Source organism: Anopheles coluzzii, chromosome 2 (genome assembly GCF_943734685.1).
Source record: "Anopheles coluzzii chromosome 2, AcolN3, whole genome shotgun sequence".
Lineage (NCBI taxonomy): Eukaryota > Metazoa > Arthropoda > Insecta > Diptera > Culicidae > Anopheles > Anopheles coluzzii.
The window spans coordinates 18,202,816-18,226,587 of record NC_064670.1 but is presented as its reverse complement, the minus strand read 5'-3'; the positions used below and the strand labels follow the sequence as shown (position 1 = coordinate 18,226,587).

The 23,772-nt window shown below is 51.6% G+C and overlaps 6 protein-coding genes across 11 annotated transcripts; 2 read left to right on the top strand and 4 right to left on the bottom strand.

The window, feature by feature from the left end:
• Window positions 1-80: 80 nt before the first annotated feature.
• LOC120951771 (protein O-GlcNAcase) lies at window positions 81-16,411 on the bottom strand. The gene is made up of 6 exons (XM_049606069.1): window positions 16,322-16,411; window positions 3,040-4,476; window positions 2,163-2,974; window positions 2,027-2,088; window positions 1,414-1,955; window positions 81-1,328 (listed from the first exon to the last, which is right to left on the bottom strand). Exons 2-6 carry the CDS (start codon window positions 4,265-4,267, stop codon window positions 466-468), a joined length of 3,507 nt encoding a protein of 1,168 aa, XP_049462026.1. The 5' UTR covers window positions 4,268-4,476; window positions 16,322-16,411; the 3' UTR covers window positions 81-465.
• Window positions 4,691-5,626, top strand: LOC120951780 (ATP synthase subunit C lysine N-methyltransferase). The gene is made up of 3 exons (XM_040370682.2): window positions 4,691-4,799; window positions 4,875-5,248; window positions 5,308-5,626. Exons 1-3 carry the CDS (start codon window positions 4,691-4,693, stop codon window positions 5,467-5,469), a joined length of 645 nt encoding a protein of 214 aa, XP_040226616.1. The 3' UTR covers window positions 5,470-5,626.
• On the bottom strand, window positions 5,569-11,048 carry LOC120951776 (uncharacterized). Its single transcript, XM_049606075.1, has 3 exons — window positions 10,805-11,048; window positions 10,127-10,678; window positions 5,569-5,943 (listed from the first exon to the last, which is right to left on the bottom strand). The coding sequence occupies exons 1-3, from the start codon at window positions 10,925-10,927 to the stop codon at window positions 5,839-5,841; spliced, it is 780 nt and encodes a 259-aa protein (XP_049462032.1). The 5' UTR covers window positions 10,928-11,048; the 3' UTR covers window positions 5,569-5,838.
• LOC120951774 (N-alpha-acetyltransferase 15, NatA auxiliary subunit) lies at window positions 11,341-23,664 on the bottom strand. Of its 6 annotated transcripts, XM_040370676.2 has the most exons (6): window positions 23,560-23,664; window positions 22,991-23,199; window positions 20,730-22,370; window positions 20,584-20,647; window positions 19,838-20,502; window positions 18,943-19,725 (listed from the first exon to the last, which is right to left on the bottom strand). In XM_040370676.2, the coding sequence occupies exons 2-6, from the start codon at window positions 23,045-23,047 to the stop codon at window positions 19,408-19,410; spliced, it is 2,745 nt and encodes a 914-aa protein (XP_040226610.1). In that variant the 5' UTR covers window positions 23,048-23,199; window positions 23,560-23,664; the 3' UTR covers window positions 18,943-19,407. The 6 variants fall into 6 exon arrangements, with proteins under 6 accessions (XP_049462031.1, XP_040226606.2, XP_049462030.1 ...); XM_049606074.1 differs by lacking the exons at window positions 18,943-19,725; window positions 23,560-23,664 and adding an exon at window positions 11,341-12,123 and having other exon boundaries at window positions 22,991-23,548; XM_049606073.1 differs by lacking the exons at window positions 18,943-19,725; window positions 23,560-23,664 and adding an exon at window positions 12,619-13,296 and having other exon boundaries at window positions 22,991-23,548.
• On the top strand, window positions 16,479-17,414 carry LOC120951779 (ATP synthase subunit C lysine N-methyltransferase-like). The gene is made up of 3 exons (XM_040370681.2): window positions 16,479-16,587; window positions 16,663-17,036; window positions 17,096-17,414. The coding sequence occupies exons 1-3, from the start codon at window positions 16,479-16,481 to the stop codon at window positions 17,255-17,257; spliced, it is 645 nt and encodes a 214-aa protein (XP_040226615.1). The 3' UTR covers window positions 17,258-17,414.
• Window positions 17,357-18,651, bottom strand: LOC120951777 (uncharacterized). Its single transcript, XM_040370679.2, has 2 exons — window positions 18,407-18,651; window positions 17,357-18,280 (listed from the first exon to the last, which is right to left on the bottom strand). The coding sequence occupies exons 1-2, from the start codon at window positions 18,527-18,529 to the stop codon at window positions 17,627-17,629; spliced, it is 777 nt and encodes a 258-aa protein (XP_040226613.1). The 5' UTR covers window positions 18,530-18,651; the 3' UTR covers window positions 17,357-17,626.
• Window positions 23,665-23,772: the final 108 nt, after the last annotated feature.

The following is a 23,772-nucleotide window of genomic DNA, read 5'->3' as shown; positions in this document are numbered from 1 at the left end:
TTTGAAAGAAAACAACTTCCCGCACGTTGGTCATCGAATCGTCATCGAGTGCTGTACGAATGAACAGGGAAGAAGCAACATTTCTACACACATCTTGCCGCCGAACGTCGTGTCGCGCGTAATACATGCATTTTTATTAAGCCAGTCTCCGTTTGCGTAAACCGAATAATACGATACGATGTTGCGAGATTGCGATGCATCGAGTCAGGAAGAGGAAAGGAAAGCTCCACTGTCCCTAGCATTCCAATTGAGAATTGAGAATTGCATGTAAAGCATAAACACGTACCCGTTTATGCTACCCCTTAGGAAGGATACGCTCGGGAGGGATAGAATCGTTTGCAGAAGGCCGTCCAAGCCGATAGGACGGAGCTGAAGGAGCAATTGATCACCGTCGATTAAGAAGCACGCTCGTACACACGTGTGAGTATGTGAGTTTGGCTGGGTGGGTTGCCGACACCGACCCGCTTAGAAGCTCCGGCCCATGTACAGGTTCGGGTCCGGCTCGGTACCGGCAATCTCCACAAAGCCAAGCTTCGCGTAAAACTGGTACAAAAACCGATCGCTACGACTGATGCACACGTGCACGCCGAAGGAAGTGCCGTGGCAGCGCAGTGCCGCCAGCAGTACCGTCACCACCCGCTTGCACACCGTCTCGTCCTCCATGAAGTGGTCCTTCAGGATGCGGCAGCACATCAGCGACGGATGCTTGCCCAGCACGGCCGCCGGATAGTCGTTTTGGAAGCTGTGAAAGTAGTGAATACTATCACGAACCATTTGTGATGTTCGGGAACCGGCCGCCTGGTTGGGGCCGGCTATCTCCTCCGGACTGCCGCCACCCGTGCTGCCATCCGGCTGTTCCGCCGCCGGTGCGAGCGACACGGGATACTTGATGCACATCTCCGGTATCCAGCAGTGCTCCATGTTTCGGACGAACACTTTCGCATCCAGCGCTGCGCAGGCGTACCCGACGGTCTGTCCGTTGTGGTCCTCGATCACCAGGCAAAGCTCGGGCGCCAGCGTCAGGAACGGGCCCAGATACCGGTCCGCTATCAGCTGGCCGAGGGGGCTTTGCGCTGGCCGGTCAGCCATCGGCTCGCCATCCAGTGCCGTCCGGTGGCAGATGTCGTACAGCGTGGCCTCATCGCTAAACATGTACGGGCGTATCGAGTACAGCCGCACGGCGGACGTTTCGGGCGTTTTGTACAGGAACAGATCGTTGCCCGTATCGAGCGGTATTAGCCGTTGCAGGTCGGCCACCAAACCGCCCCGAAATACCCACGGTTCCTGGTCGCCGGACATGAACGTTTCCTTCCAGCCTTTGCTAAACCCTGCACAGAACAACGACAGAGCAATAGAAAGCGTTTTCGAACGAACGTCTGACACGGGTGGGCCCGTAAACGGCGCCATACTTACAATTATATCCACCCTGCGTGAACGAATTGATCGTGGGAGGAAAATTGCCCAACGCTAGCCACTTCACGAAGGCGCTCAGCAGCGAAAGCACACTGGCAATGTCCCAGACGTACGAAAACAAATCGTAACACATTTCCTTGTTCGCACAGTTCGCTATCTTCTTCGTCAGCAGGAAAATACTTTGACACAGCGTTTGGAACGATTCCGAGCGGCGCAGCCACTCCTGGGCGTCGCACTTGCTCAGATCGCGCCCATCCGTTGCGGGCCCGTTGCTCGCTTCCGTTATATCCTCGCCCGACGGTTGCCCAGCAGCGGCACCATCGCTGGTCGGTGTAACGCCACCGCTTGCACTGGCCGTGCTGGTTGTGCGCTGCTTTCCGCCACGGTTCGTGCGCTGCGCGCAAAGCACGTACGCGTTGTTGCGCAGCCAGTAGAATTCGCTCAGCAGCTGCAGCGCTTTCGAACCGTGCTCGAACGGCAGGTAGAACAGATCGCACAGCAGCATTATGTCACCGGCGGTTATCTGTTTTTCCTGCCCATTTCTGCAACGTGGGAGAAAAGTGGTTTAGTATGGTGTGCGCGACTGATGGAAATGTTTTATAGTCCGTCTTACTTATCTTCTGCCATTTCTAGCGACGTGTCGGAGCTTTCGACTTGCATCGTCCCGGAGCAGGTCTGTAAGAAAAGAAGCACACGATTTAATCACCCGTCATCCCTTGCGCCCATGCCCGTGCCCACCGCTCACTTACCGACGTGGTTTCCGACATCACAATATCGTCGAAGTGCGTTTTCAGCTGATGCTTGGGCGAGGTCAGATTGCTGCCACACTCCATCGGTTCCGGCACGACGGACCCGCTCGCGTCCGGCTTGCTATCACTTTCGTCGTCTACCATTTTGTCCAGGGCCGGCGGTGCCTGACAGATTGCCACCTGTTCGTCGCTTACCGTCATCTTATCGTCCGGCTCCTCGCTTGCATCCACCATCTTTACCTCGTTTTCCTCCAGGTCCAGCATTTTTGCCTCCTCTTCCGTGATCGTCTGTCGCTGACCGTCTGCGCCGTCATCTTCCCGTCGCTGCTCATTCGATTCGTCCCGTATCACCGCATCACCGTCCAGGAGTGGAGCTGCATCTCCTTCGGGGCGACACGAACCATTCGGGTTGACCTTCTCCATGTCTACACTGTTGGCCGGCTCCCGACAACAGTCCACCGCCTCGGCCCCGTCGCTTTCCGTGGGTTTCATGTTCAGCAGCGGCACCGGAATACTGGAGAGCGGGATCGTCGGCGGAATAGCGATATGGTTCACCGCTGCCACGACCGGATTCGGAATCGATTCGTTGGTGACCACCTTCGTCGCCGAGACGAGCGAGTTCATGATGGGATTGGGCAGTGTTTCCGCCACGTTCGTGACGGTGCTGCACACGTCCGCAAACAGCTGCAGCTGGGTGGTGTTGACTTCCGGCATCGGCAGAGCGGTGGCAGTGGTCGTGGTCGTTGTGCTGGTCGACGTTAGCGTCATGCACGTGTTCACCGACGGTATGATGGGAATGATGGGCATCACCACTGGCAGAGGGGAAAAGAAAGACGTTCGTCAAGAGGGTTTTGCCACCCCAAGCTGGTACACTTACTTGTTACAGCCGGCTGAGGTTTGGTAATCGGTCCCCAGGCTTCCTTTTCCTGGTAGAACTCCGGCAACCAGTTGGCGATCGCATTCTTCAGCGCCAACCGTGGATGGTACACGTTCTCGGATAGGAATGCCGGCGCATCGCCCTCACAGATGCCCTGCTCGTTCTCCGTCTCCAGCTTAATGTCGGGCGACAGCGAGCTGGCAATCTTCGTGTCCGCACTGCACTTGCTCCAGAACGCCAGCGTCTGGATGGCGATGGAGTTGGCGTGAAACTCGCAGTTCGGATTCGTCACGACACCGCGCAGCAGCGGTATCAGCTCCGGCGACCGGCCACTGTACGGGCCAAGAAACACGCGCTTCTGGTCGTAATCGTTCGCGTGCAGATTGTCCCAGATGACGGGCGGTCGCTTCAGCACCTCCGTGATCTCCTCGATACACTCCACCGTAAGCACCTTCGAGATGACCTTCGGTCCCGTCCACAGGATGTCGATCGCTCGGACCAGCTTCGAGCCGAGCGTGTTCAGATACTCGGACTGCTTGACGGTGGGCGCTGCCCGCGAGCTGCAGTACTCGGTCGGGCAGAATAGAAACCGGGGACAGTTCAGGTGGTTGAAGATTTCGTTCGTCACCGACACCTGGGCGTGGGCGAAGCTCTGAAACACCTCCTTGTCCGGTTTCGACATTTCCGGCTCGATGTCGTCGAACAGCAGGGCGAACGCTTTGCACCCGAACTGCGACACCTGGTCGAGCTTGCGCTTCAGGATGCCGATCTCCTTCGCGCTGCTGTACGTGATGTCCAGACCGGGCGACAGGGCGTAGTAAAAGTTGATGCCCTGCTCGTGGGCGGCCGCTATGAGCCCGGTCAGGTGGTCCGCCTCCTCCACCGTGTACAGCTCGCGCCAGTACGCCCGGTGCTTGTAGTCGTCCTTCGGTGCGTAGATGTACGCGTCCATGCCCCACTGCTTCAGCTTGCGGAACAGATCCTTCCGCTGCTCCGTTGTCCACGGGCGGCCGTAGAACCCTTCCACCACGCCGCAGATGAACCCTTCCGCCGGCGTATGGCAGTTACCGCCGTCGGGCAGCAACTCCGCGTCGGTGGTGGTGGTGGTACTGGTGATGATGGTGTTTGTTGTGCCGGCCGCTCCAAGCATCCCAGCATCCGTGCCTTCCTGCAGGCTCATCCCCGGATGGGCTGGTTCCGAGGGTGCATCCGTCACCGTTTCAGCCATATCGCAGTCTAGCGAGTGTTGGGCCACTGCTGTTCGTGCGCGGCGGTTCCTACACAGTTATGTCCCGGTGGCACAGTTGCTTTGCGTGTTGGTGCAATATTCTTCCCACTACGAAATCTTGCGGCTCTCGCAGATGGTCATCCGAAGGAAGAAGGTTCCGAAAGGAATGCGTAAACTACAAGCTTAAAAACACGCACGCACCGGGGGGCCTAAAATGGGGGGAAACTAAATTACACCCAAACGGGAAGCGAGTAATTTTACGCTACTTTTTTGTGTAAAAACTTTCTGAAACACCGAAATACTGCTGGCCTTTTGACATTTGACACAGAGAGTTTCTTTGTTTTGACAGCTTGTGAAGTTTGGGGAACACACACACATCCACACATACATGCGTGCACACGGTCCCAAAATTCCAAGCAAACCATGTCAACAATAGAGCTGGAAAAGCAGATCGCCGGCGCTGGCCCGGCTCTCGATGGCCACCGGTCAAAAACTACCTCACTGTCGGGCAAAATTCTGATTGGAGTCACCGGTATGTATGGAAGGGGGTGATGTGCGTAGAGGGCTGCTTCACTAACATGCTACAAACACACACATACACTTGAAGGCGGCATTGCAGTAGGCCTTTCCATCGTTTGCTATCCGTTCGTGGCACCGGCACTGCGCCGGCACTGTTTGCCGTTCGTTCCGGCCACGCCGAATCAAATCCGAAACGTACTTGCGTTTGTCAAACCGGCCAACCGAGGAAGCCGGCTGCTGGACATTGGATCCGGCGATGGGCGAATCGTAATAGCGGCGGCACGTACCCTGCCCTCGATAAAGGCGGACGGTGTGGAGCTAAACCCCTGGCTCGTGTACTACTCGCGACTGGCCGCGCTACGCAATGGGGTATTCAGTCGGACCAGCTTCGTCCGGAAGGATCTGTGGAAGTTTAGTCTCGCACCGTACGATCATATCGTGATTTTCGGAGTCGAACAAATGGTAAGTAGTGAGAGTGGAAATTGGTGTTTGGGCTGTACAAAAAACACTTTTTTTTGTAGATGGAGGATTTGGAAAAGAAAGTACTCCGAGAGGCAGCACCGGGCACCACCGTAATCGCTTGCCGGTTCCCCTTTCCAACGCTGAAGACGGAGAGCCGAATAGAGGAAGGTGTTGATTCGGTGTGGGTATACAGACCGGTGGCCGCCCAACAGGATGCCTGAACAGGTCTGTTTAGCCCAAAGTGGTTGAACATTCGTTAGTCATTTGTACAATACACACAAGAACGTGTTTCTTTAGTAAGTAAAATAGTCTTTTTCGCATTTATAGTTCAAGTAAATGCACGGTTTTGTATAGACCAACCGTGAAATTATTTATTCATCCACCTTATAGTATTTGTCCCCAGAAACTAAAATAATACCGAAAATGCATAAATTTTAAACAGTGACGTCCCTAGCATGACCGCGTTTAAAATGTAATGGAGAGTAGATAAAGTATAGCTAACATAGTTATTGTTCGATACGAAGACTAGTGCTAAGATTTTGGAGGCCAGAGACATCGGGAACCACTGCTCCCGAAGCCCACAGCTCCCCTTATTCCACGGGCACTTCGACGTTAATCTCTTCCCGATTTTGATTCCACTCGTGCAGATCGATGCCGAGCTGAGATTTCATCACCTTCAACGTGTTGCCAATGATCTTGTGGTGGATTGCTTATAGCAATGTCTTAGTTGTAATCAAGTAGCCATTGGTTACAGCAACCGTGGTTACACTGAATATCGAATAAATGTCTTAGTCTTAGTCTTAGTTCACTCTTAGAACGGTTTACATCGTCTTTTAATCGCTCCCACATTGGTGACCCCGACGTGATCTCCGGATTGTTATTAGTTCTCCTAATTTGAAAATTTGTGAACGAACATGTCTACCGAAAACGTTTCTAACGAAGAAACTTCCCCTGCTACTGCAGCCGTTTCGGTTAAACTTCCGGAATTCTGGAAGAACGATCCATCGTTGTGGTTTTCGCAAGCTGAAATTCAGTTTTTGTTGGCCGGCGTTCATAAGGATGAAACAAAATTTTATCATATTGTCGCCAAACTCGAACAATCCGTGCTTTGTCATATCGCCGATTATGTAAAACAGCCTCCTGCGACAGGAAAATATGAAGCCGTTAAGCAGCGCCTCATATCTCGATTCGAGCTCACGGAACAAGCCAAAATGGATCAGCTACTTGGATCGTACGATTTTGGAGACCTTCGTCCTACGCATCTTTTAACGAAAATTCAGGAACTTGCTGCCGGATTGAATGTGAATGATTCGTTGTTAAAAAGACTATTCCTGCAAAAACTTCCAGCTAATATACGTGCAATACTTAGCATCCACGATGGAAGTCTTTCGAAGCTAGCGGAGATGGCAGATAAAATGATAGAAATGGCTCCTCAAACATCAGTTATCCATGCTTCTGTGCAAAAAGAAACGACGGAAAATTTAGCAGAAGAAGTTGCTGCCATGAAAGTAGAGCTACGCCAAATGAAAGCACGGCAACCTGAGCGCGGTCGATTGCGTTCCACTTCTCAAAATCGTTCCAATGAAAACATCTGTTGGTATCATCGGAAGTATGGAAATCGAGCTACGCGATGTCGAAGCCCTTGCCAGTATCATCAGTCAAAAAACTAGATTTCCGCCCATCCGAAATCGGCGAGGTGGGCGGATTAAGAATCAGTCGCCGTCTGCAAATCTTCGACAAATCTTCTGGTATTCGGTTCTTAATCGACACGGGATCGGATGTATCGATAATACCTGCATCCAAGATAGAGAAGACTCTAGAACCATCGCCGTTTTTACTCCATGCAGCAAACGGAACGAAAATACGAACGTATGGGAGCAAGTTTGTTTCAGTGGATCTCGGACTACGCCGGAAGTTTTCGTGGAATTTTTTGCAAGCCGACGTTACTTCTGCAATTATTGGTGCCGATTTCCTCGCGCATTTTGGTCTTCTTGTAGATCTTGGAAACAGAAAACTTATTGATGGTGGTACGAAATTACACACTGTTTGCGGATTATCGAAATCTTCGGTTTACGGTGTAACAACTATAGCAAAAGATCATCCTTTTCGAGACTTGCTGGTCGAATTTCGAGAAATCACCGCCCCGCCGACAATGCGCACTGAGGTACGACATAATGTAACCCATCATATTCAAACCACTGGACCTCCAGTTGCTTCCAAACCTCGTAGAATGCCGCCAGACAAACTTCAAGCCGCTAAAAAAGAATTTGAGACCATGATGGAGCTCGGGATTTGTCGCCCTTCCAAAAGCAGTTGGGCAAGTCCACTTCATTGCGTACCGAAAAAGAATGGTCAATGGCGCTTTGTCGGAGATTACAGGAGTTTAAACCGGATAACTGTGCCAGATCGTTATCCTGTGCCACATATTCACGATTTGCTAAACAATTTCTTAGGTAAGAATTGTTTTACCACTCTAGATTTGGTACGAGCATATCATTTTGTTCCGGTCGAGGAAAGCGACGTTCCAAAGACTGCTGTAATCACTCCGTTCGGGCTCTTTGAATTTACCAAGATGCAATTTGGATTATGCAACGCGAGCCAGACATTTCAGCGCTTTATGCATCATGTCTTCGGTGATTTGGATTTTGTGGTGGTGTTTGTCGATGATATATGCATTGCATCGTCTAATGAGGAGGAACACCTATCGCACGTGCGAACTGTCTTTGAGCGTCTCAAATCAAACGGCTTGGTACTGAACTTGGACAAATGCAAGTTTGTCCAAAAAGAAGTCAACTTTTTGGGGTATCACATCAATGCATCTGGTATCAAACCTCAAGCTAATCGCGTTCAAGCCGTTGTTGATTACAGTCGTCCGATTACGGTGAAGGATCTTCGACGATTTTTGGCATTGCTGAATGGTTACAAACGCTTCATCCGGAATGCTGTCTCATTGCAACAACCATTGCAAGCACTCATTATTGGGAATCGAAAAAACGATACAAGAAAACTTCAGTGGACGATCGCAGCAGACGAAGCTTTCGTGAAATGCAAGGAAAGTTTAGCAAACGCAGCTTTATTGTCCTATCCTGACTCGTCAAAACGAATGGGACTGATGATTGATGCTTCGGATACAGCGGCAGGAGCTACTCTACAACAAAATGTCGCTGGCGCATGGCAACCGCTGGGGTTCTTCTCGCAGAAATTTTCCCCTTCACAGAAAAAGTATTCTGTCTTCGGTCGCGAGTTAACAGCCATGAAATTAGCGGTGCAGTATTTTCGACATCTAGTGGAAGGGAGAGAATTCACTATTTATACTGATCATCGTCCGCTCACGTATGCTCTGAATTCTAATTCAAATCATCTTCCTCATGAAGAACGATATTTGCAGTACATTTCGAGTTTTACAAAAGATATTCGGCACATTAGTGGCAAAGACAATTCTGCTGCAGACGCATTATCCAGAGTCAACACCATCTCAGCTCCTTCAACAGTGGATTTTGAATTATTATCGAAAGCGCAGCATGATGATCCAGAACTACAGAAGCTACTTGCTGATCGAACTACATCAATGAACTTGCAGTTAAGATCATCTGTTTCAACTAATCAATTGTTGTATTGTGATGTGTCGGATAATGTACATGTCAGACCGTATGTACCAGAGAAGTTACGGTTAGAAGTTCTTCGCAACATCCATTGCCTTTCTCATCCCGGTGTTCGAGCAACGAGAAAAATGGTTGCGCGAAGGTATGTTTGGCCCTCAATGAATCGAGACGTCGCCCGCTTCGTCAGATCTTGTATTGATTGTCAACGATCGAAAATCCATCGGCATACATCTGCGGCGCTCAACGAATTCGAGCTTCCAAAAAGTCGTTTCCGCCATGTTCATATCGATTTGGTTGGACCACTTCCGACGTCGAACGGAAAGCGGTATTTATTAACGATGATCGACCGGTTTAGTCGTTGGCCGGAAGCAGTTCCTTTGCCAGATATACTAGCTGAAACAGTCGCTAAAGCATTTTGCGAATGTTGGATTTCTCGGTTTGGTGTTCCAGAAACAATCACGACCGATCAAGGACGACAATTTGAATCCGAATTGTTCACGGAATTGACGCGGCTTCTTGGGGCTCTCCGTATTCGTACTACAGCGTATCATCCCGAAGCTAACGGTCTTATCGAGCGTTTTCATCGAACGTTAAAAACTTCGCTCACTTGTGTCGATTCGAAACGTTGGTGCGATAAACTGCCGTTGGTCCTGCTCGGTTTGCGAACTGCTATCAGGGAAGATATCGATTGTTCTGTTGCCGAGATGACATACGGACAGCCACTGCGAATTCCTGGCGATTTTTTGGAACCCTCGAAGACGGAAATATGTCGCTCAGAGTTTGCCAAACTGCTTTGCCGGACCATGCAACAAATTGGACCAATCAGAAACTCGCATCATGACAAACGATCGGTATTTGTTCCGAAGGACTTGCAAAGTTGCAAAAGCGTTTTTGTTCGAATCGATTCAGTCAAGCGGCCTCTTACACACCCATACGAGGGACCTTTTCAAATAATCGAAAGGCATGAAAAGTATATGGACTTAAATATGAACGGTGAGAAACGAAGGATTTCGATTGATCGTATTAAACCAGCATATATTTGTGAAAAGGATTCGAATGAAGATAACGAAAGAACAAAAGTTACGCCATCCGGTCACCGTGTTCGGTTCTTGGCGTAACTGAGGGGGACTCTGTGGTGGATTGCTTATAGCAATGTCTTAGTTGTAATCAAGTAGCCATTGGTTACAGCAACCGTGGTTACACTGAATATCGAATAAATGTAGTTAGTCTTAGTTCACTCTTAGAACGGTTTACATCGTCTTTTAATCGCTCCCACAATCTGTTTGTGGTACACCTGGCGTATGTTGAACCCAATTTTCAAGTAAATTTCCCGCACATCCTGATCGCACTCGGAGGTGACCGTCTCGATCGCGTACAGCTGACTGTCCGACGCGTACTGCAGCACGCGCTGGATCAGGTACTCGGTCACCGGCGTCAGCCCATACTTGGGGCTGACGGCGAGGCGCGTAATGAATCCCGCATTGTCCATTGCCAGATGGTTGCGGCAGCTGATCGTACCGATAATGTTCTTCCTCATCTTGCCCAGCTCCTGCTGGACTTCGGGGCCCGGCCGGTCGGTGTAGCACCGTTCGATGTTGGCCGCCTGGGCTTTGGCGTTCATCGCTAGCAGCGGCTCGTAAATCTCCGCCACCCAGCACAGCTTGGACGGGCGCAGTGCCAGCTCGGTCGATTTGTTGTAGTAGCTCCCGTAGACGGTGAACCATATCAGCAGTATGACGCACGGTATCGCCAGAGCGCACATGTACAGCGGGATGCCGAAAAAGATGAACATTAACGCCCAACCGAGCACGATCAGCTGCAGGGTGATCTGTGCAGAGTGAAAATAAAAACAGATTTTTACTCAGCAACACATGTATGGCATATAATGCCTACAATCAGATCTTTATCGCATCTCGTCTGATCTAAGATAAGCGAGAATGTGGGCATATCTTACCTCGCGGAACAAGCACGATACAAACGCTTCCCATGCGCCCGACATGACGAACTCGCGAATAAGACGCTGCAACGCAACATTATCTTGATTTTCGTGCTTCCGTATCACCACGAACGGTTTCATCCGATTCACGATTTTGTTTAACCGGACCAGCGGGGTTTTTTTTGTTGCTTCCAAATTCTGTGCACAGCAATGTTGTTTGTGTTGTGTTGCGCATTCCACTGACAGTTTGTTTGACAGCCGCAAGTGGCACCAGCATCATCGCCCGGTGAAAATGCTACTGTACATACTTGACGCAACGTTTTTTGCTATTTGAAATCATGTTTGAATAGCGGAAATTTGTTGCAAAAAATATTCAGCCCTAATGTTGCGCTAAGGACTCGGTGAAAGCAGGCAAATTGATAGAACAATATAAGCCACACATGTCAACTCCAATACCAACATTACCAACAAAGCATTCGAAGCGCTCTTAAGAAAATTTATCCTTTTCTCGATTTCTTTTTTTCAACCAACAAGAAAGCAACTAACTGCAGAAGTATTTTTGTTCGACTATTGCGTTTCTATTTTTTTCTCTCTATTTTAGTTTCATTTTCACAATCAAACGAAAGAAGGACACAATATGCGCGGTACGGCGAAGAAAGTAAAATTGCCCACAAGCATCTCTCTATTGCATTTTGAGGATTGTGGATGGTGCTGAGTAGTTTGGTGTCTCACTCTTCCCTACTCCGACCCCAAGCCAATGGTCCTACTGTTCAAAGCACTGTTCACCGTGTGTGGGGGACGACCCTGAAGGGGGGTGGCTAAGGTTTCGGGAACCATGGATGAAGGACAAAAATGATGTAAATGATCAGAGCGTCGTTTCACCCAATCATCGCATTCTTCCGCGACAATATGACGAGCGGACACAGCGCGGAGCGGATACCGAACCGCTACACACGCACACATCACCACTGCGTCGGCATTTGATAGTATTCTGGATGGCTGCTGGGTAGAAATAATTGTTAGTTCGCTTTAATTTCCGGTCCATTTTTCTGCTTTTTCGAAGGCTTGCTGCCAGGCTGCTGCTTGCCGGGCGTTGGCTGCTGTTCGCTGGCGGTCATTACGCAGCAGTTGCTGCCACTGTCCGTAACCGTCGTCTGGGTGTTTTCCGCATTGGACGATTGGGTCGTTGTCAGTGTGGTGACGGGGGCGGCCGTCCCATCGGCAAACACCACCGCCAGTGGGTACCGCTGCTGGCAGAGCTTCTTGAACGCAGCCAGCTGTTCGTCGCACTGGCCAAAGTAGCCAGCTTTGAGCAGCAGGAATATCTTGGTCGCTTTCTGCAAATAGAAATAGAAACCCAGATAAACACACCCATCAGCACACGCGTTTGTTAAAGGAAGGGAAGAGAGAGAGAGAGACTATCTGTCCACAACTCCAGGGTAGACTTACTTCGAGCGGAATTTTCTTGCTCTGAACCGAACCGGTCAGCAGAGCGATCGCTTCGTCCCGCCGCTTCTCGTCCAGCGTGTACATTATCTTAGCGACCTCGTACACGGCATCGCAGTCGTCGCGGTTCGCTTTCAGATAAGCATCGTTCAGTGCGGTTGCGTTCGGCTCGCCGTGGAACAGATTTTCCCGCTCGCGGTCGATCACAATGCGCACGCTTGGGTCGACGTCGGCAGTGTCGGCGGTCGATGCGAGACGCTGCTCCAGCACCCGGTAGAACCGCACGATGCTCGACTATTGCGTTTCTATTTTTTTCTCTCTATTTTAGTTTCATTTTCACAATCAAACGAAAGAAGGACACAATATGCGCGGTACGGCGAAGAAAGTAAAATTGCCCACAAGCATCTCTCTATTGCATTTTGAGGATTGTGGATGGTGCTGAGTAGTTTGGTGTCTCACTCTCCCCTACTCCGACCCCAAGCCAATGGTCCTACTGTTCAAAGCACTGTTCACCGTGTGTGGGGGACGACCCTGAAGGGGGGTGGCTAAGGTTTCGGGAACCATGGATGAAGGACAAAAATAATGTAAATGATCAGAGCGTCGTTTCACCCAATCATCGCATTCTTCCGCGACAATATGACGAGCGGACACAGCGCGGAGCGGATACCGAACCGCTACACACGCACACATCACCACTGCGTCGGCATTTGATAGTATTCTGGATGGCTGCTGGGTAGAAATAATTGTTAGTTCGCTTTAATTTCCGGTCCATTTTTCTGCTTTTTCGAAGGCTTGCTGCCAGGCTGCTGCTTGCCGGGCGTTGGCTGCTGTTCGCTGGCGGTCATTACGCAGCAGTTGCTGCCACTGTCCGTAACCGTCGTCTGGGTGTTTTCCGCATTGGACGATTGGGTCGTTGTCAGTGTGGTGACGGGGGCGGCCGTCCCATCGGCAAACACCACCGCCAGTGGGTACCGCTGCTGGCAGAGCTTCTTGAACGCAGCCAGCTGTTCGTCGCACTGGCCAAAGTAGCCAGCTTTGAGCAGCAGGAATATCTTGGTCGCTTTCTGCAAATAGAAATAGAAACCCAGATAAACACACCCATCAGCACACGCGTTTGTTAAAGGAAGGGAAGAGAGAGAGAGAGACTATCTGTCCACAACTCCAGGGTAGACTTACTTCGAGCGGAATTTTCTTGCTCTGAACCGAACCGGTCAGCAGAGCGATCGCTTCGTCCCGCCGCTTCTCGTCCAGCGTGTACATTATCTTAGCGACCTCGTACACGGCATCGCAGTCGTCGCGGTTCGCTTTCAGATAAGCATCGTTCAGTGCGGTTGCGTTCGGCTCGCCGTGGAACAGATTTTCCCGCTCGCGGTCGATCACAATGCGCACGCTTGGGTCGACGTCGGCAGTGTCGGCGGTCGATGCGAGACGCTGCTCCAGCACCCGGTAGAACCGCACGATGCAGCTGTGCAGGATGGCATTGGTGGCGTCAATCTTTCGTGCACGCTTCAGCGACTGTAACATCAGCAGCAGCTTGTTGCGGCGCAGGTAAATCTCGAACGCCATCAGATGCGTCTCGATGTTGTCTTTGGCCAGCAGTTGCAGTGGCTTCAGAAACTCTATCGCCTTCTCGAGCGGGTCGTCCGGGCGGGCCAGCTTTTCCGGTATTAGCTCGTCCAGCTGGGGTGCCTCTGGGTCACCGTCCTGGTAAAGCTGCTTCTTGTTATGCTGCTCCTTCTTCTGGTTCTCCTTCGATTGAGCATTCTCCTGTTCGGCCTTCTTTTTCTGTGCTTTTCTCTGCTTGTTACGCAGCTTCTTCAACTCTGGTGCTGGCAAGTTTTCTGCAAGAAAGGGGGTAAAACATAACCATAACATTAGTCAGTGGGAAAACCATCGTTATTTCCGTTTGTTGCGCCCCTTACCTATATCTAGCTCTTCGACGGCTGATTCCGCGGCCAACGGTTTATCGAAGAGGCGCAAATAAACCTAGTAAAAAGAATAAGACCAATTAGTTAACGTTTTACCCATCGGCCGGCTAAAGCCATTCAACACACACACACACACCCACCTCGATCGCACACTTGGCCGCCTTGAAGTAGAACGGGTGTCTTCGCAAAACGTCCTCCAGCCGCAACAAGCCCACGTACGAGCGCAGCGTCATCGCATTCCAGTACGTATGGAAATCGAACTGATCCTCGATGATCTCGGCAAAGTGCCGGTCGATCTCGTGACACTTTTTCAGCGCGTCGCCCCACTTCTCCAGCCGCTGGTAGCCGAGCGCACACTCGGTCTGGAACCACATGCACTGCATTTCGTTGAGATTTTCCATCGCCGATACATCCTCGCGCGTAAACTTGGCGCATATCTCTTCCGCCTCCTTGATCTGGTTGGCACGTAGCATATACTTGGCGCACTTCGAGTTGATGTACCGATCGGCCGTGTCAAGACTCTGTGCCTCGTCCAGCCACTTCACCGCCTCCAGCACGTCGCCCGCATGCTTGTAGATCCGGCCCTTGGTCACGAACAGCTCGATCAACGTGGGCGTGTGCTCGATGGCGGCATTGATAAAGTCGAGCGCCTTTTCCGACTCGCGCAAATGGTCGTAGTGCTGTGCGAGGTAGTACATCGTCCACAGGAGCGCCGAGGCGGGCTCCTTCCGCACGTCCGGGTTGGCGGCATCCTCCGCCGAAAAGTACCCGCTGCTCATTAAATTCTGATAGTAGCACTCCACCAGCTTGCCGATGATCTTCACCTTCTCCGCATCGCGGTACAGAGAGCGCAGGTTGACGAACAGTGGCGGCACGCCTTTCCGCAGGTTGCGTCTCAGGTGCTCGTCCACTAGCGTCCGGAACGTGTCGCCGGTGGCGATGTCGAGCGGCAGCCGCCGGGCGCAGAACGATTGCGGATACTCGCCCTGCATCGCCCGGTACGCCTCGATCAGCTCGGCCGGTTCGCTCAGCTGGCGCGCCTCCATCAGCCGGCGGTAGTACTCCGTGTTGTCCGGGTTGCGGTCGATCAGCGCTTTGAAGATGGTTTCCGCTTCCTCGTGACGGCCCAGCTTAAGGCACAGTGCGCCCATCGATTCCTGCACGGCCAACTTGTCCAGTATCTGCGCCCCGCAGTTCTTCAGGTGCTGCAGCGCCTGCTCGTGCTGGCCGGCCTCCTGGATGACGCTGTTCTGGTACAGCAGCAGCTCGCTATGCTTGTAGTCGAACGTGTCCATCGTCTGGGAGGAAAGGAACGTCTCCAGTATGTTCATCGCGGTCTCGTAGTCCCCGAGCAGATGGTAACTCATCGCAAAGCCAATCCAGCTGGCGTGCTGGGACGGCCGCAGCTTGAACAGCTGGTGCCGCGTTTCCCGGTACCCCTCCAGGTCGCGCATCTGTATCTGCAGCAGCGACAGATCGCGCAGGATCTGAATGTTGTCCTTCTCCCACTTGAGCGCGTTCCGGTAGCACTTGATCGCTTCGTCGTACTTCTTGTCCGACCGCTGCAGCAGCCCGTACACGTGCCAGCACACGTGCGACTTCAGATCGTTCCGCAGCCCGCAGCGAACGTGATCGTACGCTTCGTCCTTCCGGCCGAGACAGTTGAGCGTCAAACCCTTCATGGCGAGCGTTTCGCCATGCTCGGTGAACTTCGGGTTGGAGAGTATCTGCTTCGCCAGTTTCAGTCCATTTTTGTATTGTTTTGTGGTGGTGGTACTGGTGATGATGGTGTTTGTTGTGCCGGCCGCTCCAAGCATCCCAGCATCCGTGCCTTCCTGCAGGCTCATCCCCGGATGGGCTGGTTCCGAGGGTGCATCCGTCACCGTTTCAGCCATATCGCAGTCTAGCGAGTGTTGGGCCACTGCTGTTCGTGCGCGGCGGTTCCTACACAGTTATGTCCCGGTGGCACAGTTGCTTTGCGTGTTGGTGCAATATTCTTCCCACTACGAAATCTTGCGGCTCTCGCAGATGGTCATCCGAAGGAAGAAGGTTCCGAAAGGAATGCGTAAACTACAAGCTTAAAAACACGCACGCACCGGGGGGCCTAAAATGGGGGGAAACTAAATTACACCCAAACGGGAAGCGAGTAATTTTACGCTACTTTTTTGTGTAAAAACTTTCTGAAACACCGAAATACTGCTGGCCTTTTGACATTTGACACAGAGAGTTTCTTTGTTTTGACAGCTTGTGAAGTTTGGGGAACACACACACATCCACACATACATGCGTGCACACGGTCCCAAAATTCCAAGCAAACCATGTCAACAATAGAGCTGGAAAAGCAGATCGCCGGCGCTGGCCCGGCTCTCGATGGCCACCGGTCAAAAACTACCTCACTGTCGGGCAAAATTCTGATTGGAGTCACCGGTATGTATGGAAGGGGGTGATGTGCGTAGAGGGCTGCTTCACTAACATGCTACAAACACACACATACACTTGAAGGCGGCATTGCAGTAGGCCTTTCCATCGTTTGCTATCCGTTCGTGGCACCGGCACTGCGCCGGCACTGTTTGCCGTTCGTTCCGGCCACGCCGAATCAAATCCGAAACGTACTTGCGTTTGTCAAACCGGCCAACCGAGGAAGCCGGCTGCTGGACATTGGATCCGGCGATGGGCGAATCGTAATAGCGGCGGCACGTACCCTGCCCTCGATAAAGGCGGACGGTGTGGAGCTAAACCCCTGGCTCGTGTACTACTCGCGACTGGCCGCGCTACGCAATGGGGTATTCAGTCGGACCAGCTTCGTCCGGAAGGATCTGTGGAAGTTTAGTCTCGCACCGTACGATCATATCGTGATTTTCGGAGTCGAACAAATGGTAAGTAGTGAGAGTGGAAATTGGTGTTTGGGCTGTACAAAAAACACTTTTTTTTGTAGATGGAGGATTTGGAAAAGAAAGTACTCCGAGAGGCAGCACCGGGCACCACCGTAATCGCTTGCCGGTTCCCCTTTCCAACGCTGAAGACGGAGAGCCGAATAGAGGAAGGTGTTGATTCGGTGTGGGTATACAGACCGGTGGCCGCCCAACAGGATGCCTGAACAGGTCTGTTTAGCCCAAAGTGGTTGAACATTCGTTAGTCATTTGTACAATACACACAAGAACGTGTTTCTTTAGTAAGTAAAATAGTCTTTTTCGCATTTATAGTTCAAGTAAATGCACGGTTTTGTATAGACCAACCGTGAAATTATTTATTCATCCACCTTATAGTATTTGTCCCCAGAAACTAAAATAATACCGAAAATGCATAAATTTTAAACAGTGACGTCCCTAGCATGACCGCGTTTAAAATGTAATGGAGAGTAGATAAAGTATAGCTAACATAGTTATTGTTCGATACGAAGACTAGTGCTAAGATTTTGGAGGCCAGAGACATCGGGAACCACTGCTCCCGAAGCCCACAGCTCCCCTTATTCCACGGGCACTTCGACGTTAATCTCTTCCCGATTTTGATTCCACTCGTGCAGATCGATGCCGAGCTGAGATTTCATCACCTTCAACGTGTTGCCAATGATCTGTTTGTGGTACACCTGGCGTATGTTGAACCCAATTTTCAAGTAAATTTCCCGCACATCCTGATCGCACTCGGAGGTGACCGTCTCGATCGCGTACAGCTGACTGTCCGACGCGTACTGCAGCACGCGCTGGATCAGGTACTCGGTCACCGGCGTCAGCCCATACTTGGGGCTGACGGCGAGGCGCGTAATGAATCCCGCATTGTCCATTGCCAGATGGTTGCGGCAGCTGATCGTACCGATAATGTTCTTCCTCATCTTGCCCAGCTCCTGCTGGACTTCGGGGCCCGGCCGGTCGGTGTAGCACCGTTCGATGTTGGCCGCCTGGGCTTTGGCGTTCATCGCTAGCAGCGGCTCGTAAATCTCCGCCACCCAGCACAGCTTGGACGGGCGCAGTGCCAGCTCGGTCGATTTGTTGTAGTAGCTCCCGTAGACGGTGAACCATATCAGCAGTATGACGCACGGTATCGCCAGAGCGCACATGTACAGCGGGATGCCGAAAAAGATGAACATTAACGCCCAACCGAGCACGATCAGCTGCAGGGTGATCTGTGCAGAGTGAAAATAAAAACAGATTTTTACTCAGCAACACATGTATGGCATATAATGCCTACAATCAGATCTTTATCGCATCTCGTCTGATCTAAGATAAGCGAGAATGTGGGCATATCTTACCTCGCGGAACAAGCACGATACAAACGCTTCCCATGCGCCCGACATGACGAACTCGCGAATAAGACGCTGCAACGCAACATTATCTTGATTTTCGTGCTTCCGTATCACCACGAACGGTTTCATCCGATTCACGATTTTGTTTAACCGGACCAGCGGGGTTTTTTTTGTTGCTTCCAAATTCTGTGCACAGCAATGTTGTTTGTGTTGTGTTGCGCATTCCACTGACAGTTTGTTTGACAGCCGCAAGTGGCACCAGCATCATCGCCCGGTGAAAATGCTACTGTACATACTTGACGCAACGTTTTTTGCTATTTGAAATCATGTTTGAATAGCGGAAATTTGTTGCAAAAAATATTCAGCCCTAATGTTGCGCTAAGGACTCGGTGAAAGCAGGCAAATTGATAGAACAATATAAGCCACACATGTCAACTCCAATACCAACATTACCAACAAAGCATTCGAAGCGCTCTTAAGAAAATTTATCCTTTTCTCGATTTCTTTTTTTCAACCAACAAGAAAGCAACTAACTGCAGAAGTATTTTTGTTCGACTATTGCGTTTCTATTTTTTTCTCTCTATTTTAGTTTCATTTTCACAATCAAACGAAAGAAGGACACAATATGCGCGGTACGGCGAAGAAAGTAAAATTGCCCACAAGCATCTCTCTATTGCATTTTGAGGATTGTGGATGGTGCTGAGTAGTTTGGTGTCTCACTCTCCCCTACTCCGACCCCAAGCCAATGGTCCTACTGTTCAAAGCACTGTTCACCGTGTGTGGGGGACGACCCTGAAGGGGGGTGGCTAAGGTTTCGGGAACCATGGATGAAGGACAAAAATGATGTAAATGATCAGAGCGTCGTTTCACCCAATCATCGCATTCTTCCGCGACAATATGACGAGCGGACACAGCGCGGAGCGGATACCGAACCGCTACACACGCACACATCACCACTGCGTCGGCATTTGATAGTATTCTGGATGGCTGCTGGGTAGAAATAATTGTTAGTTCGCTTTAATTTCCGGTCCATTTTTCTGCTTTTTCGAAGGCTTGCTGCCAGGCTGCTGCTTGCCGGGCGTTGGCTGCTGTTCGCTGGCGGTCATTACGCAGCAGTTGCTGCCACTGTCCGTAACCGTCGTCTGGGTGTTTTCCGCATTGGACGATTGGGTCGTTGTCAGTGTGGTGACGGGGGCGGCCGTCACATCGGCAAACACCACCGCCAGTGGGTACCGCTGCTGGCAGAGCTTCTTGAACGCAGCCAGCTGTTCGTCGCACTGGCCAAAGTAGCCAGCTTTGAGCAGCAGGAATATCTTGGTCGCTTTCTGCAAATAGAAATAGAAACCCAGATAAACACACCCATCAGCACACGCGTTTGTTAAAGGAAGGGAAGAGAGAGAGAGAGACTATCTGTCCACAACTCCAGGGTAGACTTACTTCGAGCGGAATTTTCTTGCTCTGAACCGAACCGGTCAGCAGAGCGATCGCTTCGTCCCGCCGCTTCTCGTCCAGCGTGTACATTATCTTAGCGACCTCGTACACGGCATCGCAGTCGTCGCGGTTCGCTTTCAGATAAGCATCGTTCAGTGCGGTTGCGTTCGGCTCGCCGTGGAACAGATTTTCCCGCTCGCGGTCGATCACAATGCGCACGCTTGGGTCGACGTCGGCAGTGTCGGCGGTCGATGCGAGACGCTGCTCCAGCACCCGGTAGAACCGCACGATGCAGCTGTGCAGGATGGCATTGGTGGCGTCAATCTTTCGTGCACGCTTCAGCGACTGTAACATTAGCAGCAGCTTGTTGCGGCGCAGGTAAATCTCGAACGCCATCAGATGCGTCTCGATGTTGTCTTTGGCCAGCAGTTGCAGTGGCTTCAGAAACTCTATCGCCTTCTCGAGCGGGTCGTCCGGGCGGGCCAGCTTTTCCGGTATTAGCTCGTCCAGCTGGGGTGCCTCTGGGTCACCGTCCTGGTAAAGCTGCTTCTTGTTATGCTGCTCCTTCTTCTGGTTCTCCTTCGATTGAGCATTCTCCTGTTCGGCCTTCTTTTTCTGTGCTTTTCTCTGCTTGTTACGCAGCTTCTTCAACTCTGGTGCTGGCAAGTTTTCTGCAAGAAAGGGGGTAAAACATAACCATAACATTAGTCAGTGGGAAAACCATCGTTATTTCCGTTTGTTGCGCCCCTTACCTATATCTAGCTCTTCGACGGCTGATTCCGCGGCCAACGGTTTATCGAAGAGGCGCAAATAAACCTAGTAAAAAGAATAAGACCAATTAGTTAACGTTTTACCCATCGGCCGGCTAAAGCCATTCAACACACACACACACACCCACCTCGATCGCACACTTGGCCGCCTTGAAGTAGAACGGGTGTCTTCGCAAAACGTCCTCCAGCCGCAACAAGCCCACGTACGAGCGCAGCGTCATCTTGCGCATGCAGTACGTATGGAAATCGAACTGATCCTCGATGATCTCGGCAAAGTGCCGGTCGATCTCGTGACACTTTTTCAGCGCGTCGCCCCACTTCTCCAGCCGCTGGTAGCCGAGCGCACACTCGGTCTGGAACCACATGCACTGCATTTCGTTGAGATTTTCCATCGCCGATACACCCTCGCGCGTAAACTTGGCGCATATCTCTTCCGCCTCCTTGATCTGGTTGGCACGTAGCATATACTTGGCGCACTTCGAGTTGATGTACCGATCGGCCGTGTCAAGACTCTGTGCCTCGTCCAGCCACTTCACCGCCTCCAGCACGTCGCCCGCATGCTTGTAGATCCGGCCCTTGGTCACGAACAGCTCGATCAACGTGGGCGTGTGCTCGATGGCGGCATTGATAAAGTCGAGCGCCTTTTCCGACTCGCGCAAATGGTCGTAGTGCTGTGCGAGGTAGTACATCGTCCACAGGAGCGCCGAGGCGGGCTCCTTCCGCACGTCCGGGTTGGCGGCATCCTCCGCCGAAAAGTACCCGCTGCTCATTAAATTCTGATAGTAGCACTCCACCAGCTTGCCGATGATCTTCACCTTCTCCGCATCGCGGTACAGAGAGCGCAGGTTGACGAACAGTGGCGGCACGCCTTTCCGCAGGTTGCGTCTCAGGTGCTCGTCCACTAGCGTCCGGAACGTGTCGCCGGTGGCGATGTCGAGCGGCAGCCGCCGGGCGCAGAACGATTGCGGATACTCGCCCTGCATCGCCCGGTACGCCTCGATCAGCTCGGCCGGTTCGCTCAGCTGGCGCGCCTCCATCAGCCGGCGGTAGTACTCCGTGTTGTCCGGGTTGCGGTCGATCAGCGCTTTGAAGATGGTTTCCGCTTCCTCGTGACGGCCCAGCTTAAGGCACAGTGCGCCCATCGATTCCTGCACGGCCAACTTGTCCAGTATCTGCGCCCCGCAGTTCTTCAGGTGCTGCAGCGCCTGCTCGTGCTGGCCGGCCTCCTGGATGACGCTGTTCTGGTACAGCAGCAGCTCGCTATGCTTGTAGTCGAACGTGTCCATCGTCTGGGAGGAAAGGAACGTCTCCAGTATGTTCATCGCGGTCTCGTAGTCCCCGAGCAGATGGTAACTCATCGCAAAGCCAATCCAGCTGGCGTGCTGGGACGGCCGCAGCTTGAACAGCTGGTGCCGCGTTTCCCGGTACCCCTCCAGGTCGCGCATCTGTATCTGCAGCAGCGACAGATCGCGCAGGATCTGAATGTTGTCCTTCTCCCACTTGAGCGCGTTCCGGTAGCACTTGATCGCTTCGTCGTACTTCTTGTCCGACCGCTGCAGCAGCCCGTACACGTGCCAGCACACGTGCGACTTCAGATCGTTCCGCAGCCCGCGGCGAACGTGATCGTACGCTTCGTCCTTCCGGCCGAGACAGTTGAGCGTCAAACCCTTCATGGCGAGCGTTTCGCCATGCTCGGTGAACTTCGGGTTGGAGAGTATCTGCTTCGCCAGTTTCAGTCCATTTTTGTATTGTTTCATTTCGTAGCATTTCTGAAATGGGAAAGTGGTGTTGAATGTGTTGTTGCTGCACTTAGAACCTCATATCTCATCGCATTTGTCTTTACGCCAGAGGAAACGCTGGGGCGCTCTAATAAGATTGTTTTGTTTTTTCAATCAAATACTAGTGTCCATGAATCGCTTTGCAAAGCTGTTCCCATACCAAACTCCATAGCTCATATTAAATTCCGGTTTGGAATCTTTTAGCTCCATATTCAGTGTTGGTTTTGACAGCCGACGGTCAATGTTGAGGTTATGTACACAAAATACGGCACCGTGCACTGCAACACCAAACTCAAAACAAATTTTACTAAAATCGCACATTTATCAATACGCCACAGCCGCCAGCAGTGCACTGTTCCTTCCATAACAACTCTTTAAGTTGTATTTTAAAATAATTATTCACACTATACGGCTAGCTTCATCGCAAAAAACGGTTCACTTTTCTCGCCCTCGCCCTCTCTGTCTCTTTCTAGCGACCGCTTGCACTCACACACGCTATCACTGTTTCACTCACACACCGATTACGGTGGACTGCTTTGATTTGACCCCACGTTTGGCAGCCCCGAAACGTTTCCTCCAATTAGGTGCGCCGTTCCGGCAACCCTACTTACCAGTATCTTGCGGAACAGGGCACTTTCCTTCGGTGGCAACGGGTCACTGGAAGGCATTTTGCGGTGTTTGTGTCGCTTTCGTACCGTCAGCAAACAACTCCGGTCGGCTAGATGAATCCAACACTCGGCAAACCACGGGAACCAGGAGGCAGGCGTACGGCGAAGAACACGTAGAAGCAGTGGCTAAACTCGTCGGCCGTGCACGTTTTCTGTGTGGTAGAGCAAGGGAGGCGAAGAAGCAAAAGCGCTTTAGAATGCTGCCGACAATACACCGCGGGTACACGCGAAATGTGGGACCGTGTTTGCTGTGAGGCCCCCACTACAACAAGCTACAGCACAGTCGTCGCCTAGTCGTGGTATGAATTTTGCAAACCCCGTTCTGACAGCAGCAGACGACGGGCCCATGCAATCCACACCAGCAGCGATGTTCCCGCACGCACGCACGCACCCAGCCGAACGTAAGTACGGTTGCGCTAACTACGGTCGACCTTTGCACTGCGGATCACGGTTCACAGTTCGGGTGTTCCCTTGCGGGCATTTAATTCAATTGCATTTAAATACGCACGCACCTGTACCATCCAACCGATCCGAATATAACGTGATAATAATGATAATAATAACTCGCAAATAATAAGAAAAGCTGCAGCGAAGAAAAAACGATATAAACGATAAGTTCAATGACAGCGGGCGTATATGCGCGTGGGTTGAGTACTGCCGTGGTGGATTCGAGCGACAGCGAATCGACAGAAATGTGATAAAAGCAGCCAAGCATAGAAGGTACG

Excerpts from the sequence above, each read along its gene's own strand:
- LOC120951774 (XM_040370672.2), bottom strand. The coding sequence starts at position 16,055 with ATGGCTGAAACGGTGACGGATGCACCCTCGGAACCAGCCCATCCGGGG. Across the intron at positions 14,219-14,300 it reads CGGCCAAGTGTGCGATCGAG|GTTTATTTGCGCCTCTTCGA; the intron begins GTGGGTGTGTGT and ends TCTTTTTACTAG. Across the intron at positions 14,074-14,154 it reads CGTCGAAGAGCTAGATATAG|AAAACTTGCCAGCACCAGAG; the intron begins GTAAGGGGCGCA and ends CCTTTCTTGCAG.
- LOC120951777 (XM_040370679.2), bottom strand. The coding sequence starts at position 18,529 with ATGAAACCGTTCGTGGTGATACGGAAGCACGAAAATCAAGATAATGTT. Across the intron at positions 18,281-18,406 it reads TATCGTGCTTGTTCCGCGAG|ATCACCCTGCAGCTGATCGT; the intron begins GTAAGATATGCC and ends CACTCTGCACAG.
- LOC120951779 (XM_040370681.2), top strand. The coding sequence starts at position 16,479 with ATGTCAACAATAGAGCTGGAAAAGCAGATCGCCGGCGCTGGCCCGGCT. Across the intron at positions 16,588-16,662 it reads AATTCTGATTGGAGTCACCG|GCGGCATTGCAGTAGGCCTT; the intron begins GTATGTATGGAA and ends ATACACTTGAAG. Across the intron at positions 17,037-17,095 it reads TTTTCGGAGTCGAACAAATG|ATGGAGGATTTGGAAAAGAA; the intron begins GTAAGTAGTGAG and ends TTTTTTTTGTAG.
- LOC120951780 (XM_040370682.2), top strand. The coding sequence starts at position 4,691 with ATGTCAACAATAGAGCTGGAAAAGCAGATCGCCGGCGCTGGCCCGGCT. Across the intron at positions 4,800-4,874 it reads AATTCTGATTGGAGTCACCG|GCGGCATTGCAGTAGGCCTT; the intron begins GTATGTATGGAA and ends ATACACTTGAAG. Across the intron at positions 5,249-5,307 it reads TTTTCGGAGTCGAACAAATG|ATGGAGGATTTGGAAAAGAA; the intron begins GTAAGTAGTGAG and ends TTTTTTTTGTAG.
- LOC120951771 (XM_049606069.1), bottom strand. The coding sequence starts at position 4,267 with ATGGCTGAAACGGTGACGGATGCACCCTCGGAACCAGCCCATCCGGGG. Across the intron at positions 1,956-2,026 it reads CTAGAAATGGCAGAAGATAA|AAATGGGCAGGAAAAACAGA; the intron begins GTAAGACGGACT and ends CCCACGTTGCAG. Across the intron at positions 1,329-1,413 it reads CACGCAGGGTGGATATAATT|GGTTTAGCAAAGGCTGGAAG; the intron begins GTAAGTATGGCG and ends TGTTCTGTGCAG.
- LOC120951776 (XM_049606075.1), bottom strand. The coding sequence starts at position 10,927 with ATGAAACCGTTCGTGGTGATACGGAAGCACGAAAATCAAGATAATGTT. Across the intron at positions 10,679-10,804 it reads TATCGTGCTTGTTCCGCGAG|ATCACCCTGCAGCTGATCGT; the intron begins GTAAGATATGCC and ends CACTCTGCACAG. Across the intron at positions 5,944-10,126 it reads AGGTGTACCACAAACAGATT|ATCATTGGCAACACGTTGAA; the intron begins GTGGGAGCGATT and ends ATCCACCACAAG.